The 18,818-nt window shown below is 35.3% G+C and overlaps 1 protein-coding gene across 7 annotated transcripts in view; it reads right to left on the reverse strand.

The window, feature by feature from the left end:
* LOC123691465 (kinase D-interacting substrate of 220 kDa B) overlaps window positions 1–18,591 on the reverse strand; it is a 42,117-nt gene extending 23,526 nt beyond the window's left edge. For 2 of the 7 annotated variants that reach the window (XM_045635871.1, XM_045635870.1), the window contains exons 1-3: window positions 18,121–18,591; window positions 1,392–1,526; window positions 559–756 (exon numbers count right to left, since the gene is read on the reverse strand). In XM_045635871.1, coding sequence (XP_045491827.1) covers window positions 559–756; window positions 1,392–1,526; window positions 18,121–18,417 — 630 coding nt within the window. In that variant the 5' untranslated portion in view covers window positions 18,418–18,591. Of the gene's footprint in view, window positions 1–558; window positions 757–1,391; window positions 1,527–2,548; window positions 3,474–5,887; window positions 6,382–18,120 lie in introns of those variants that run through there. The other 5 variants (XM_045635873.1, XM_045635872.1, XM_045635868.1 and 2 more) reach the window with 5 other exon arrangements.
* Between the last annotated feature and the right edge of the window lie 227 nt (window positions 18,592–18,818).

Raw genomic sequence — 18,818 nt, forward strand, 5'->3', positions numbered from 1 at the left:
ATGTACCTTATTTAATTAGGAATATCGGATTTAAAATTTAAAGACTTAACTCGTCTTTGTTCATAGTTAAGAGATTAGAGATTCCTGGAAAATATATTTTTTTTTAATATGAACAATGTATTTATTACGATTTAGTCCTTCACGAATTATCAATGGTTATATTTTTTGTTTTTCCTGATACATTAATTAATGCTTGGTAATTAAGAGTTCAACAACAATCACGTTGCAGCTAAAAATAAGCCATTGTCCTATAAATAGCTTGTTTATGAAAAGAGTTTGTAACGTTTGTGCATGTGTACCTATATTTTAACGGGATTTAAGAATGTGTGAATGTCACTGATCTTTTGGCAGGGTTCCACCTTAATTATAAATACAGAAATTCGAGTGCACGGTCCAGAGAACAATTTGGTCATTGCTCTATTATAATTATTTAGGTCAGTTAAATAGTGTCGGTTTGTATTGCTAAAAGACAGCTTTCTACCGCACTTCATTCATTAGCAACAGCTATTTTTTATAAATTAAAGAGACGTCTTTAACGAAGTTTCATACTGAACTTACACAATCCCTGGAGTCCACTACAGCGCCGGCGTCCAGAAGCTCCCTGATGACGGCCAGGTGACCCGCGCGCGCCGCGAACGCTAGCGGTGTCCATCCGTCCGTGTCCGCAGCGCACGCGTCCGCGCCCGCGCCAACGAGCAGCCGCACCGCGTCGACACGGCCCTTCTCGCTCGCACACATGAGCGCCGTCGAACCATTCTACATCGATGATTAATATTCAATATTATCATCAAAATTTCCCCCTTATCGTAATTGAAGGACTCGTTTGCAAAGATTATACTGTGTTTATTTTAATTAATTCTGTCAATCGAGATACGCTAAAAAGATATGCATAAACAGCTATGAATAAACAACAAAAGAAATAATCGTTTATAAATAGACATGCATCAAAATAACAATAGTAAATCCATACTACTTGGAACTGTGCAGTGGTGGCTCAGTGGTGAGACCTCGGACTTCGAATCGATAAGTCCGGGGTTCGAGACCAGGCGAGCGCGCAGGAATTAAATTGATTTTTCAATTTATCTGCGCATGTTGTAACATCACCACTGCTCGAACGGTGAAGGAAAACATCGTGAGGAAACCGACATGTCGAAGAATTAAAAAGTTCGACGACATGTGTCATCCGCCAACACGCACTTGGCCAGCGCGGTGGATTATGGCCTGTACCCTCATAGGAGGCCCGTGTCCCAGCAGTGGGAACGTATATGGGCTGATGATGATGATGATGATGATGACTTGGAACTGGTATTTCGAATTTTCGAAGTCTATTTTTATCGTGATAGAGAATAATTTTAAATGTTGATGCTAATTATAATAAGCACGATACGGACCTCGTCTCTGTCGTCGACATTGATGTTTTTGTTGGCGGCGAGGAAGTTCTGCAATTCGTTGCCATCGTTATTGATCAGCTGGGAGAGCGTTTTGAAGCACGCAAGCGACACCATCGACTCGCTGCGATGGAGGCTCTGTTGATGCGGAAACATATTAGTGAACATAAACATAACAAAATCGTGACTTAACAATAGTTTTGCGACGTTTAATTATATTCAATGCCACTTATTCTCTGAATATTCCTCAATAATGCCTTAATCAGCTATCGAGGAAAATCATTAAAATTATAATGTTGTTATTTTTTAAATGTTTGTCAGCTCATTAGGTAATTCCTAAATTTTATTGTTTTATTTTTGCAAAAAACAAGTCTATTAAGTCTATTTTGATTGAAAAAAAAAATAATCAAATTTGTTAACGCATATTTGTGCTTAATAAAATTTATATCACATATTATTACATGTGTCATAATAAAATAAGGAAAAACTAAGATAACAAACTAATAAGAACAAAACATCAAACGTAATTAACACAGAAAATTAGTAAGAACGAAACTCATTTCATACAAAATCAACATAATGTATTAGGTACCAACATCAACAAGGTATCGAAAAATAAGTTAGCAGGCGGACATGCCAAATGAAATAACGTATGAATCAATAACAGGACTCCTCGTTTGTATTAGTAATTTATGATAGGACACACTATACAAAACCTCAGAAACTTGCAAACTTCGACGCAACATTTCACACAAATTCACACTTTTTAGAAATAGGCTTGTATGTAATAAATAGAGCACTGAAGGATATAACACAAAGTACGTTTGCACGGCACAACCTACAATGCCGGTAATGAACATAACATATAGATATAATGATAACGAGCGATATCACAAGCATACTCTATAAATTATTAAAATATGCAGGATTAAACGTTTCAAATATTTATAAAACGTGGAGTCATTTCAACGAGCATCTAAAATCTCAATTACTTAACGATTGACTTATTTTTTATTTTATTGTTAAATCGTATGTGTTATTATTTATCGCATTAAAAATTGTGATCATGCTCAAGTTAGTAAACATATCTTTTCCTAGGATGCAATGTTATTTACTGAGAACTGCAAACTTTCACACCGGCAATATATCCTGGTGCAGACCATGTTAGAGTGGCGACGAAGAGCAAAACCATGAAACGGGAATCCATGACTGAGGCGGCGGCCGTGGCCTTCCCCTGGGGGCGCCGTCACCGTGAAGCGCGGCACGTTGAGATGCGTCCCCGCGCTGAACGGGCCGAAATGCTCGTTACCGCCCCCGACGTTCAAGTGCAGAAAGGAAGGTCGCCGTTTCTTGTTGTGTATCGACGGTGGCATCAGAGTAGCTACCGCGATGCTGTTGCTTTTAGCTCGACGCGTCGGCGGTTCCTCTTCTCCACCACTCACTTGTGCTGTATCAGAATGTTCAGACCTAATAGTTTTATCCGATATCTCCGAAGCGGAGGGACTGCACTCTCTGTCCGACGGTGTTCCCGTCTCCAGGACGGACTCCAAAGACGCGGGTGGCCGAGACACATTCCTAGGTTTGTGTAAGTTAGCAATGAGACATCGGATATGAACGTACTCATTATCACTGGTCTTTTTCTCTGGTAATTGCGGTGAACCGAACATCGCGTTTCGTATCCCCGCATACTAATTTATTAGGAGAGCGAGCAAGCGTCCCGTGACAGATAGACGAGAGACGTAACTGGTGACTAAGATCCGCGGGGAACACGACTCGTCTCGAGTGATACTGATGGGCGGATACTATTTACAGCGCGACGCGTCTCAGGGCGGATATAGGGCGGCGATGAATGAATGCGAGGGTATACGTACTAAGGAATACGTGCTATACGATTGTAAGGAGAGGCGTTTGAGGATCGCGGTGGCACTGTAGTGCGCGGCTCGCTCCGAGGGCACCATGTTGCTGAGTGACCGGTAACGCTATGCAAGCGGTTTGACGGCGAGATGGATACCAACGGACGATTCTCTCCCCTCCGACACCGACAATTATTTCCCATAGAACATTTAAAATCGTGTTTTTACGCTGAATAAAATAAAATTACATGGATAAACAAAGCGAAAACATAATATGTTAAATAAAGCTAATTGAATATGTCTACTGCTAGACAAAACGTAAGCATATTAGCAATACCTGGAATAGTTTTCTTTTGCCATAAAAAATGTATACTTCTTATTAAAGCTATTTTTGTTAGAATTTTGATAATTTAATGAACGCATAATCGTGATTTGGTTTCTAGTATAAAAAACGCAATACGTTCCGGTTTCCTTGAAGCGTCATCACTCGTAGTATTTCCAAAATGATATACACTTCCTGGTTCTTTTATCTTTGAATTATAAATTACCCAAACACAAATCATAAAATCGAGTACGGTGCGATTTACTTTATAATAACAGAACATTTAATTTTTCAAGAATATGAAAAATGTTTTGAAAGAGCCAAGAATATTCCAAATATATATTTTAATATCATAAAGCATATGGATATTGCATAATAAGTTTATAAAGGATAACCTGTCTTGTCTATCTAACGATATAAAAATAAAACAAAAGACATAAGGTTAAGATCCGCGGTGCAATCGAGGCAAAAAGACTAACGGGGTTACAGGATTCCGCCCAGTCAAGCGCCATGCTGAGTTCATCACGTGATCAACGTGGCTTTTGACTACGAAGTTATAATTATGTTGCATACAAGTAAGTACATTTTTAGATATATATTCATAGAGAAAATTGAAAATCTTTGCCTAGCAAACTTTAAAAACATTGTATTTCAGTGTGCCGAATTGTTTTGTAACGTTCAATCGTTCACTGTGTCTTTTATTTTTCATTCTTTCATGAGATTTAAAGTGTAACAAAACAACAAATTGTGTTTCTTTTTAAATAGGCCAGTCATTCTTCCTTTGAAAACCCAACTAATTAATACTAACAAAAGAAAAATCATCAATGTCGCAAACAAATTAAAAGACCATCGGATGCTGTTTTTGTTAACTGTTCGCAAAAACATATTACGTTATCCTGCTAGAGCTCCGCCCCCGTTTAGCTTTATTTTACAGTGAAAGAAATAAGTCATTGAACTCGGTTAACTCTGAAGGAGCTTTAAAGTAGCGCATAGGTACGCATGTAAGCTCACAAAATATAATGCTGCAATAACATCAATTATTCATCAAAATGAATCACGTGTACTTATTTGTTAAAAGAATGAGAAATTTATTGTACTTCAAATATAAAAAAAATTATCTTAGTGTACTGGATTTACTTGGATATCTTATAGCTGTACCTAGCTTTAACAATTTTATATTACATAGATAAATAGATAATAATTAATCAAACCTGTCCGTAAGTCCTGATAATAGACGCGGCTCGAAACATTTTCATTGTTGTCAATGCATTTTACGCATTATTTTTTCACTCTACAATTACGACCGCACTATCCAAGAAATAAGCCTAGATTATAATGCCGATGGTCACATCGCTTACCATGTTGTGTTAATTTATATGATCCTCAAAGTTTGTTTTAGGATATACTCGTTAAATATGTTCAGTATCATGGAAAATATTCTCGCTGAACCAATAGCCATAATTTACACGGGGTCTATAAAGCATGGGTTGATAATATGGTTTACTGTTTACCCGGTAACTGATTACGATAAGACATAAGTATCTGGTAGGGTCATTACATATTTACATTTAACACATGCCATCATCCCTGAGGATGTTTCAAACGCAATTTATATGTGCTCAATAATTACATCTTTCACATTCTAAAATCTAAATATGTCTTGTACTATTTGCGACTTATGAATATAAATTAGTTAATAGTCAATACACTCAGGAGCTGTTTTTATAATAGAATAGTTTGTCTTCGTAACTTGAGCTGTTTAATAGTAGAATTAGGAAGAAACTTGAATAATGATAAAATATTAGTAATTTACATAGGTACCTACCTGGGTAATAAATAATAATGCAGGGTGATAAAAATTTATACTTTTTACAATAATGCATAGAACATAATAACGGTTGTTAAATTAGTAATTTTCCACGTACTTTGTCGATATTTAATAATTTCATCCGACATTTTCATAAAACACTCAAAGAAGCTTTTGTTCGAAGAAAGCTTTTGTCTGAATCGCACAATGGACAGGTCGGTTATTAATAATTCTATTTCCTTAGAGATGTGGGTGGTGTATTTTTTAGTTTCATTTTTATACCCCGTTTATCTCTATATCTCATACAATATACACGCAATGCTATGTTTAAAGAGTAATATCAATTCACAACATTGTTAAACAGATAGTCTGTTAACATAAGAATTATAAAAACGAATACATATTGAGCATTGTAGATTCTTTGTGTCATCTCGTGTATTGTTATTTTCTTAAAATTAAAGCATGTAGGTATGTTAACTGCGAGAAATTAAGAATTATTAATAAATCATGATCGTACCTCATTATACATGGATTCCCTGATTGTGTCCCTTACGAACTTATAATACGGGAGGACGCTCCCATAGCTCCTCGGAACTTTGATGGGTAAGACAAGCGGGCGCCGCTCTGGGGAATCGGAAGACGACGAGGGCCTGGCATTATCGAACCATGAACGCATTTCCAGCACTCACTTGTCACTACACATGCGTCCGCATGCTCTTCTAAATAGATAACAATCGCCAGAGATAACACGACACTTATGATGAGGGTAAACTAATTACAATATGTCACATAAATAAAAGGAACATTGTCAAGTGTCACCGATGAATCGAGTCCTGCGACCCTCGCTACACTACACGACGTATTGATAAGAATTGATTGAAGTAATAGTATTTAATACACAAGAACTCCTTATCACTGTCTACCTATCGTTATTCGTCTGTTTGCTATATCCTACTCCGGGTACGGTATTTACTTTTATACTAAATAAACACTATTAATAACGTTAAAATTTTTGTTTTATTGAGATAGCCTCTAATTTATAATAATTGTATTATGTTTTTATATAAAGTTTTAATAAAATGAAATAAAATTTACACATCTGTCAGTACAAACAATTGACAAGAAAAAATTACTACTTAGGCCAATAATTATCCTTATCGTATCAAATACCCTCACATAAATAAATAATAGAATCGACAAATAGCATCATTATTTTAAAAATTGTAATACTAACGCCATCTACCTTTATTACTCGAAATAAACAAGTCAAATACGGCGCACGCGCACGTCATTTTAAATTATGGAATTTGTTATGAGTAATGCCTTAACCTCGACACATAATACTTATGTTTTCAACTAGATGGCGGTAAGCTCAGCTATTTTAGGTTGTTTTTGTACATTTATCGAACAATGAGGGACAAACATTATAATATTAGTATTCATAATGATTCCAATTTTTAATATGTAACTATTCATACAATAAATTAGATTTATTACAGTAATTGGAAAAGAATAGACCAGAATTTATCCGCGCTTATATACCCATGATTGAGGTAAAGTAATGCATCATTCTTTACGACGTGAATAATGGATTTGTTTATGAATACAAATCGGAAACTATTATATGGTTTGATATGTTATTTCTATTTGCTTACCTAACGGTACTTTAATCGATTCGCGTCCTTCAACATTAGATAGTGTAATTTATTTCTCCTGGTTAAATAGCAATCGCCGTAGCATCAAATTGATTATCAATTCTGACAATTAATAACAATAAACAATTGAACACAAGTCACACTTAAACTATGTATTGTGGCTGTAATATGATAACGGTAATGAGTAAGTACTTGTAATATTATGTAGAATTTTCAATTAATTATGTGTACGGCACCAGCGCGGAACGCTATTGGAAGGGCAATCTCTAAGCGAAGGATAGTAGGTATAATATCTGTGGCGTAAGGAACAGTTAAAAAAATAAATTTGGTTTAATATTAGATATAATATGTCGAAATACAAAAAAGGTAACTATTTTCACTACTTTGTCATTGAACACACGTTTCGGAATGTTGCCTGCACTACTATCTCTATTCACAAACTAGCTACAGGTTTTTATTACCTCTATTATATACTAGCTGTACGCTCCGACCTGGGTCAGGGGTTGTCTTTGTTTTATCCTAATTCAAGCAGAGAAAACTTACGAACCAATAACCATGAAAATTAAAAAAGTAGTATAACTAAAACGATTAAGCACAGTAATATAGATACTGCTTTAGGAGGATAAGTATTTATTAAAGTAATTAATTGCGGATAATTAGTCTGTAAAGAGATAAAAGTCAACGGCTCTCCTACAAACTCTACATTCTTGTAATTTTATTTTAGATGGCGTTTTTAATAAGTGTTTCATAAGTTATACTTAGAACTACAGAACTATTTATTAGAACTTATAACAGTACATAAATTTCATTACATACATGTAAAATCAGAAGCACATTTTAATTTTGGCTTGAAAGTAAATATAGAATAGAATTTGCAAGCTTCAATGGCTAGGCTCTTTATAAGAGGTGAGATACTAGATAGTAGAGTGAGAATATTGATATCATATTACTCGTACTGATAAGTAAAAAAAATGACCTTTAAAGTTAAATTGTATAAAATCAAATAAATAAGTTCAATTGTAACATCAATCGTAACATTGACGTGATTGTACCTAACATTGATAAGGTTTGATGGACGTCTTTGCTGATATGTATATACTGCGCTGGCAATATTACAAAATATAGATGACTTTTCATCTGCAATATTATTATGAGACACTTTTATAATATTCTTAAATCTTCATGAGATAGCACCCCTCTCTGTTTATGTAATGACTTGTAATTTTAACATAAATTAAATGTGTCTTGGCAGTATCCCAGAGTGTTAAGACTATATTAAAATAGTTTTCATCGGCAATTAACAACTTTATTAATCAGTCGTTCAGAATAATACCGTTTCGTAATGCTTATTTATATGTTCATCCATATAATATCTAATTCATTTATTCAAATATCCATGTTTAATACGCTCGAATAAAGTAATGTTTTCAGACAAAATATGTATACTTGACTTCATGTAATTTAGCAATGTGCCAAACAACACGTTTATGGTACTGGCTGTTTCCCACTTCAGTAATTTACAACAACTATATATGGCTAGAGACCTTGCGTTTGAATAATAACTCAAAAGACGCGTGTGGGACACTAGAGCCACTTAAACCGATAAACAATCAAATATTTATGGCAACGTGTGACCTGTCTAGTTGACTACATTTGCATGTAATATATTTTAGTAATTAATTGTACAACGATAAGCGATACTGGCGAACTAGACGTAGAGTGTGAGTGAATAAATCGAACATGGAGAATTTCCGATATATTCAAGGTGACTAAAAATTTGGATCAGGGTGTGAGACAATGAGGTCACACAAATAGTTCTATTGGATTTTGCGACGTATAAAAACTTCGTTTTGTCCTTGTAACAACAGTAGGTAAGTATATTGACCAGGAAACTGCGATAACCAGACGTGATAATATCTAAGAAAAACTTTTGCAATAGAAAAGTTACAAAATAAACTTTTTTATTAAGAAAACATCACGTATCAACGCGATGATTATCATGTTTGCTTAATATTTTTACTGTTGTAAAATGCCAAGTAGATAAGAAAACAACCAACGTATTATATGTATGTATTCAACACGTACCTTTACCTTTACATATCTACAAGGTATTCTAATTAAGAGCTGGCTAAGTGGAATCAGATAACTGAAATGAGTAAGAGATTGTTTTTCTTTGCGGCATCCATAAATCAGAAAAGACAAATCACACGGACGACACTACATTTGCATTAGGATAATAGATTTTGTTTCTTAGGTTTAAGTTTTTTTTAATTATTAAAGAAATAAAAATTATCCTTAAATTTTATCATTTCGTTATTGGCACGTGATTTTCCGTTTTTTCCTATTTGCTTTTATGCGGTGTCTACAAAGCTTAAATAGCACGTGACTTCTAACAGTAGCCACGCCGACGATACAATATGATATTAATATGCAGAACAATACGAATCATATTATATCTGATTTGATTCCAATGAAATCGTTATTCGTCGCTTCCATCTAGCTGTCTCTCGTAGATAAATAAACTTAATTTCTCAGAATGATAATCAACTCAATTGTCGGCATTAAATTGAATGCATACAGTTGGTGTTGTGGGTTATTTATCCGCTTGATTGTTGTAATATGCAACTCTATAATATTGTAACATAAAACATTATCATGACGATGAAATCTATGACATTCTAAGTGATTACTGCAATAGATAACCAGCAAATGCTTATAAATAGAAAGTCAAGTACGAAAGGTTACTTGTTGAAATAGTACAAGGAACATTTCACTAAAACACGATGGTAACAAGTACAAATATAAACATTTCATTGAGGGTGCTTCAAAATTGGTTTAAAGTAATGTTTATCAATTGGAATTCTTAGAATCAAGATAAGTTTTAAAAACATTATCTTGTTGATAATTCATTAAAAGATTATTTCGTGTTTAAATCCGTAATGAGTCGGGTTAAGTACCCGTATAAGTTTTCTATAGAAAGTCTTGATAAGCCTTTATTGCGAAATTCGAAACTTCGGTTTGAAGCTTTAAATTTTCTCATTATAAATCTTTCGACGCCCCATAAGAAGGTGGTATCTATCTACACTAATATTATAAAGAGGAAAACTTTGTTTGTTTGTAATGAATAGGCTCATAAACCACTGGACCGATTTTGATGAAATTTAGCACAGACAATCTTTAGACCATGAGAAAGAACATAGGCTATCTTTTATTGCGAAATATGTACCACGGGCGAAGCCGGGGCAGACCGCTAGTATTCTATATGTACGTAATGAATGTTTGTTTTTCTTTCTAAACATAAGAGTCAAATCCGATGTCAATGTCGTCATTGGCGTCGGATTTCACGTGTTACACAAATCGATATCCAAATATCTTACTTTTTTTAGCCAATGAAAAGTAGCATAGATCGTAATCTTGAGTAAATAATGACCAACGCTCCCACTGAAAATAATTAATTTTTCAATATAATTAATCCAATCAGTGTTTTTTTACTTTCATTCCTAAACTTTTCTGTGAGAAGAAAATATTCGATAAACTATATCCCACCAAAAACATTTTCATGTAAAATGTTGCCAAGACGAGCCCATTTGACTCGCACTGTGAAAAAGTTATCAGATCTCATGTAGAGCCAAGCTTCTAACACTACACGCCCTAACTCTACAAGGCCTAACTTCACAAACTCTACACCTTAGTCAAAATATGTGGCTTGGCCATTTCGCTACATTCACATCGGCGTAAGGTGAAAAATTAATTAATTCACTGTTCATTACTTTTGTGTTATACAATAGTTCTTGTAGTAACGAACGGCCAAGCCACATATTTTGACTAAGGTGTAGAGTTTGTGAAGTTAGGCCTTGTAGAGTTAGGGCGTGTAGTGTTAGAAGCTTGGCTCTACATGAGATCTGATAACTTTTTCACAGTGCGAGTCAAATGGGCTCGTCTTGGCAACATTTTACATGAAAATGTTTTTGGTGGGATTTCATTTCTTTTTGTAAGTTGTTTGTAGTTAACAAAATTTTATATGTCGATTAAATTAATTTTTTTTTAACAAGGAGTACATATATATATCTAGGGGAACCAAGTTTTAGATTATTAGATTAGACCTCTAGCGTCATCAAAATTTAATAGCTGTGTTTTACCTGAAATAAAACACATATTAAATACTTACCTATATTTGAAGCTTACTTATTGAGAAGGTACCTAGCTTTTTCCGCCTATTTTCCCTCTCTTTCTCGTTGTATATATGCTATCTCTCTCGCACACGGCACACCTCCCACCAGGTGGCGCGGCCGGCGCACGATAATGTGCAGGCGCTAGATCTTCTTCATTGAGTCGAAATACTCAACAGGTGGACGTTAAGTGTAAGCTTCAAATATAGGTAAGTATTTAATATGTGTTTTATTTCAGGTAAAACACAGCTATTAAACACTTGACCGTAATTTGAAGCTTACTTATTGAGACCTGTTTGTTACCCACCTGGTGTACAATATATGGACGCCAATGTGAATTTGAATAGGTACATAAGTAATTACTTATTTCTTTATTTGAAAGAGTAAGGTGTGCAGATAGTATACCAATAAATCACACAAATTTTTAAATTTTTATATTATTTATATTAACAATAAAAAGTTAATCAAATAAGAACCAAAAAGTAAATCATAATGATTAAAAGTATTAGAACTTATGAGATTGGTTCAAGCGTACCTTAGTTAACCTTTTGGGCTTGAAAAGTTAAAGTTACTACAATTTCCACTATCTTTAGCGTAAATCTGCGAAAGAGCAAGTAACGACTTTTAATTACGCATTTAGATGTTACTTACAAAATTAAGCAACAGCTCATCACCGACGAGGCAAGAATACCTCAAACTCAAACCTTTATTTATTCAATTAGACTTCTGTAGAAGCACCATTGAATCCTCATAACATAGATTTACCAGCTGTCTCAACCCACACAGTTCTAACCCAACCTGCTACTAGCGGACAAGTAGAGACCTTGGTCTTTACTTTTAGGGTCAAATAAATTAAAAGGTCATCCCTTGGATAAGGTAATAAAATAAACCAGGTAAGCGGTTTAAATTATAATACAGATAATATGTAACATCCAACCAAAGCGTGCGGTGTCTATTAATGTTTAGAGCCAACGCCACCGATCATAATATAAACATGGCTGGTACTTTCAGTGCAATGCATGAATTATTTATTTAAAACTGATAGGTTTTAAACTCTGTACTGGAAACATATAATGAACTCAAGAAGTTAGAGACTAAAATGATAAGAGCTTATCTGTGTCCCAAACCTGCAATTACTACAGCTAAGTACGTTAAGTTTTAATCAAATTAATTTTATGGTTTACATCAGAACTTATATACCAAAAGTCTCGGGACTACATAACGTGACTTATTTATAATGAAAGTGTTTGTGCATAACATCTAGGCCATCAACAGCTATATGAACGTCAGATAGGAAATGAGCCAAATTTATCCAGTAAGTAACAAAGGTTTTTAATTATACTTATTCTAATTCAACCAACTTCTACTAGCTACTCCGTATGTCTTTTGGGTAGACGGAGGCAAATAGGATTTTTCTTCCGACTATAACATTTGATATTTGGAAAATGTATACATTTCTGTATACCTTCAGAGTCAGATTCTAGTGGTGCAGCACTAAACACTGTCTATTAGGTGAATGGTGCTGCTGACCGGGCCTTCAGTTCTGCTTTCCAGAATACCTTCGCCCTTCTCGGTGCTACTACTACTGAAATAGCAGTACTCTTACACGTCGTTCAGGCCTCGAACTGACTAGGATTTCTCATATTATCGTTACAACCCTCGCTCGCTCTAACGAGAACAAATTATCGCTAAGGAATTCTGCTGCAGGACAATGGCAACAGATTAATATGCATTATTATGTTCAGGAATATGGTGCGTTCTGAATACTATCGTCGTCTGAAGGTATCTCCTTTCGATTAACTGCATTAAGGGTGCAGATCTGATCCCATTTTTGTTCCGTAGGAATGCTACGACTGCCTAAACGTTAAACTGGACAAAGAAAGTTGCCCTGAATATGGTCGGTTGTTCCAACATCCCTAATATGGCTAGCTTACCTTAGTTACCCCTTGATTGTAACTGCTACCAATGGAGGCACTGCTCGTGGGTTGTCCACAGTTTTTCGAGTGCAAAAATGAAGAACTGAACTCGTGGGGATCTATGTCGAATGAATCTGTTTTAAGATTATGAAAGGACAGTTGGTTGTGGATGCGAAGACAGGACGTTACTTTAGTCATCTGTAACCACCACGAGAGGCAGCCACGGACAGTGATATAGTAAGAACTAAACTAGCAAAGTTTAGTTGGCTTACTAGACTTTGTCATGTTTAAAATGCAGTATATCATCTGTATAGAATTGCATTTATGACCATTGATAAACTTAATTCAACCGCAACCACGAGAAGCAGGCACGGATATCGATATAGCAAGAACTAAACCAGAAAGGTTTAGTTCGCTTATCTGGTATATTTATAATGTTTCAAAAGCCGTATAGTCTGTATTGCATTGCATTTATTGCCCCCCCCCCCCTTCAAATCAAAGAAATGTGAAGTCATCTGGCAGAGCTTTCTCGTGAAGGGTAGGGGTTCCAAGTAATATCTAATAATACGAGGCTTTTGTTTGGAAGGATTGACCTTCCGTTATTAATTATCCTCTTTCCTAAGTAACTCAATAGTCAGAATTCACAGTACTCGTTGAGTCCTTAAACGTTTTACGTTAATAGTTGCATATAAGTTTATTATATAATATAATAATCCTGGTGGGATGACAAGAAACTTGTCTAAGCAAATGATTATCCTAATCCCTCAGCGATTTATTGTTTGAGCCCTGAAGAAAAACTCATGGGTGCCATAATGAGGCCAAACGGGTTGATAAACGAGTCGAATAAATTGCCTACAAGATCGGGCAACTAAAGTAGGCCTATGAGAGGTCAACTATACATAACCAATCGTAATTTGTTACATTCAATCGCTTTGCGATTAAAAAATCTCTTCAGGTGATTTTATGTGAAAATTGGTCGGCTAGTGCCATGGAATTACGATAACAAATATACCATTGACACAAGGCTTGGTGACAATCCTGGAAACCACCGCCACAAATCATCTGCGAGATGATATTTGATCAGACTCGCCTCCCTTTGTTGTGATTCTCTGCATTGTGAGGCTCTGCATTGGTAAATACAATTTGTTCAAGTCGCAATTTCCATAATTGATAAACCAATGGTGGTTTCCTGATTAAATAAGCGTAAGCTAACCTTTTAGGATACAAAGTATTCATTTCATGCGTCCATTATTTAACGTCTCTTACCTATTTTATTGTATTTATTAGGTTATATTACTATACTTATATTGTATAGATGGCCCACTGTGAATTAGATTTCAAAACCTTTTTCTACCTACCTTAGAAGAGTGAAGATCCGTTACTGTCATCTCTAACATTTTCGTGGGTCCTCGTTGACGAAAGCAAATATCTATGATCATTTTAATGATCAATCCTTTGTATATTTGCACCAACCGCAATCAAAGCCCCGCGAGGGCCGATATATATTTGCACCATTTCCCCGTGAGGGACGGTCGTAATCAAAGCCCCGCGAGGGCTGATATATATTTCCACCATTTCTCCTTGAGGGCGGTTGTAATCAAAGCCCCGCGAGGGCTGATATATTTGCACCTATTTCCCTGCGAGCGACAGCTGCGCGAGGGATGTTTGTAATTTGAAATAAGTAGGGCCTTCCCAAAAATACTTAATAGTCACCCTGCGAGGGTGGGTTTAACCTGGCTAACGAACCTAACCTGCGAGGAGTAGCGGTTAAACCTAGCGGCCACATTTATGTAATCTGCTTCGAGCAAGATTTAAGGTGCTAATATAAAATTAGAAGTTAATAATCATTTAAAATAATAATATAGTAACAAGGTACTTTAACTTATTTTCCAATGCTAGCAACAGCTGTCCAGGATGAAATAAGAATTGATTTGACAATGGTAATTAATTGTTATGTATATGTATATAAAAAGAAGGCTTTAACTATTTAATAAAGTCAAAATTCAAATCATTTACACAAAATTTTAAAATGAACTTCGATTCATATTTAATTTAGTTCATACAATCGATGTCACATTCAGTTGCTTTATATCCGTTAACATTCCTTACGAACGCAGTCATACGTGGCCATACCATCGTAGGACGGTTTTATTGCACAAAATAATCTCCGCTCACCCGCAATTTTTTACTTTTTGTCAAGGTGTACAAGTTTATAATATTATTCTAAAACGTTAGAATATGTGAATAGTAAATCCTTTGAAATGTCTCTAAATTTAATTCCTAATTAAGGTATCTCGATAACTATACGATAACGTCTCTTTCCAAACTAGAAAATTTAAATGTAAAATTTTGGCACTTACTCGTTTTAACCAAAAAGTTGCATCATTTGAAACATAGGAAACGTAATATAAATAAAAGTAATTTTCAAACCAAAATTGCTGTGTGTAATACCTATGTCTATTTTCGCTTATATACGGATCAGATTAATACTCATAAAAGGACACGTATAGACTACGGATACTTTTGAATGTGTGGTACGTTCATGGTACCTACTGAACATGTGCATTGTGCGTATTCCATCATTATTCAGATGAGCGGCTAACTCCCGGACGATTTATAACATATCTCGACATGTTCGGACACGTTGTGATTCGTGCAATTACGCTAACATCAATTTGTTCCTGTTATAGGTAATACCTATATAATTTGTTCTTTGAGCTGACTCATCTCGTTCGATAATTTTTAGTTATAAACTATACTCCGAACCGTTCCTAGTGATAACGACAATGTAATAAAGTCGTAGCAATGGATTGCATGCCTGTTAAGCTTTGAGTTGGCTCATAGGATTAGCCTTGGATTTATCCATACATACTATTAATATTCACTTGTAACCTTGTAATAAAAACACATTAAAAATGAAATAAAATAAAAATATCTATATAAAAGAGAGGGTATTTGATATATTTAGTCAATATCAAATAATCACAAAAGTAATATTAACGATACGAGTAAAGCCGAACGGTAAATCCGTTAAAATCTGCTTTACTCACAGTATTAGAAATTCAAATATTCATTAGTATATATTGCATTACTTATAAAATATTTCAAAAGAAAAGTTACTATTTCACGTAAAATGTAACGGTTGTATCGTTAATTTTAAATATCTAACATGCTAATAAGTATTTAAAGCATATTGAAAAATAAACTATTGCTGATGGATTCATTAAAAGACCTCAGCATTTTAAATAAAGTCCAACGGATATACCGTCGATTTAAAAGATATTTGCTCATTTTTAAGTAAAATGTCATTACAATAGATGTAAAAATAACTCACTGTACCGATCCGACGGGATATACTTTTTCACACTTTTAGCACTTGCAATATGCAATACTTAATACTTAATAGCACCAAGGTTGTAGTCTTGTAGACAACCTTCTCGCGGCGGAAGCTAGACGCCAATGAAGAAGATCTAGCGCCTGCACATTATCGTGCGCCGGCCGCGCCACCTGGTGGGAGGTGTGCCGTGTGCGAGAGAGATAGCATATATACAACGAGAAAGAGAGGGAAAATAGGCGGAAAAAGCTAGGTACCTTCTCAATAAGTAAGCTTCAAATTACGGTCAAGTGTTTAATTTAAAATTACAGGTCTCATACAAACTCCCATTCCCTAGTTTAAGGGGTTGGGGGATGAAAGTTACAAGTTTTATAATTTTTTTGTTGTTTGTGTGCTAATACTAGCTTACATACAAAATTTCAGCTTTCTAGGACATTAGGAAATACCTTAAGAATTTTGATGATCATCAGTGAGTCAGTGACGAAATTAGCGTTTTTTAGATATAAATAAAATCTGAAGTATAAAAGCTAATGTAATTAAAACTTAATATTTTCAATAAGTCCGCTATTGGCAATATATCCCGAAAATTTTGTTGATCTAGCATAATCCAAACCCAAGTTATGAGGGTTCAAAAAAACGTCGAAGCGCTTCGAGAAAAGGTAGGTAGTGCCCGTGCGCTTCGCTTGTTCGCTTTGCTCGTCTTGGCGGGGGCACTACCGTGCCCCCAGATAATGTAACTTGCTTAAAAATTGAACCATACTAATGGTAAACAGGAAATGTTTCATAATTGTTTTTGTCTGTTTTTACCTGCTTTTTTTTGAAACTATTTACCAACTATACTACCTCTATACAATGCGGTTCGAAAATTGGAACTCTAGGTGACTCTAGTTCTAGTAGATAGATTCATGTTTAAAGTTTTCTACTTAGTGCGCTCTATGTTGCTTTTTATTGCATTGGTTTACGTTTACGGCCTTGTTTGTTCCATTCTTGTTCTCATTCGATTATTTTTTACCTTATGACCATGGCCGCGATTTACGTTTTATTTGAAATTTACCTAAGATGGTGGATAAGTTTTCTTTGTTTCAATGTTTACTCAGGTACAACAAGCAAAATGTTTATACCTATTTCGACTATCTACATTTGAATTAATTATGATCTACATAATTCAATTCTTGTTTAGTAAATTAAATAGGTAGGTACTTAAATTCAAAATCGAGGAGAAAAATCAAATAGGATAAAGGTAGGTAAGAGCAATTGTGGAAAAGTTGAAAAGTGAAAACAAATTGAACGTGTGTAATTTTCTGGTTTAAAAATACTAATTTTCACCAATTAATTGCCACAATAACGTCGCAAATTACTTACACTAACTAATTGTCGAAACGAAGGTTACGGGTTGGAAGAAAAACTCGGTTTTGTAAATATCACGACACTGACTCTACCGAGAATGTGAATTTATAGAAAAATTCAATAGATATAAAACGATTATGATTATAATAAATATTATGTTACATAATATGAGGAAGTTTATTGGATGTTATAGTATCATGTAATGAGAAGCGGTATTTTAACAGAGAGATAATTAGAAACATTGACTCAAGTTCACAATACATAAACAACAATCATGCGTTTTATAAAATTAAGCAGATCTTAAAATGAAATTGCCTTAACCTCTATACCTCGTGTGCTCTTTGAGGTTCACCACTCCATTTATCTCTCCAATGAATAAGGTGATGAAGGTGGTTCATGTAATTATGTTGGCGGGTAGGATCGCGCTTCTTTCGGAAATCGGTGGGAGAAGGGGGGGCAGTGAGAGACCCGCGTCTCGCACCAGCTCCCGCCACCACCGAGGGCAACTGCGAGCCCAACAGCCTTTCAGTCTCGGGCTCATCGGAGGACGATATGCTGTCAGTTAGCAGACGTGCTGACCTCGAGCCGCTCTTTTTCAAACTGCACTGAGGGTCTCCTTTCTTCATTTCGTTGCACTAACAGAACTAAGCACTGAGAACAATAGCGTATCGTTGTTGTATGGCGCGGAACGAGAGCGGCGCGAATAATGATAACATTCCGCAATGTTTGATAGTGTTGAGTGACAGGCGTGTGGCGCGGGCGACGCCGTTCGCAGACTGCGGCGCGGTGACGAATTGACGAGTGCACGTGGATGACGGCCGGTCGACGTCAAAAAACGCCTGTCGCTTTGCCGACTGCAAGCAGGATATCCCAAATATGGCAAATATGGCAAATATTTGCTTTGAACTTGACTCTACAATGATTACAGCCTCAAATTACTTGGCACAGCTAAGTTTGCTTCGTATTTGCCCTATTATTTTAAAAACTTAATGCGCAAAAACTATTTGCATCTATATATTATGCATTT

The sequence above is a fragment of the Colias croceus genome, chromosome 4, assembly GCF_905220415.1.
Source record: "Colias croceus chromosome 4, ilColCroc2.1".
Lineage (NCBI taxonomy): Eukaryota > Metazoa > Arthropoda > Insecta > Lepidoptera > Pieridae > Colias > Colias croceus.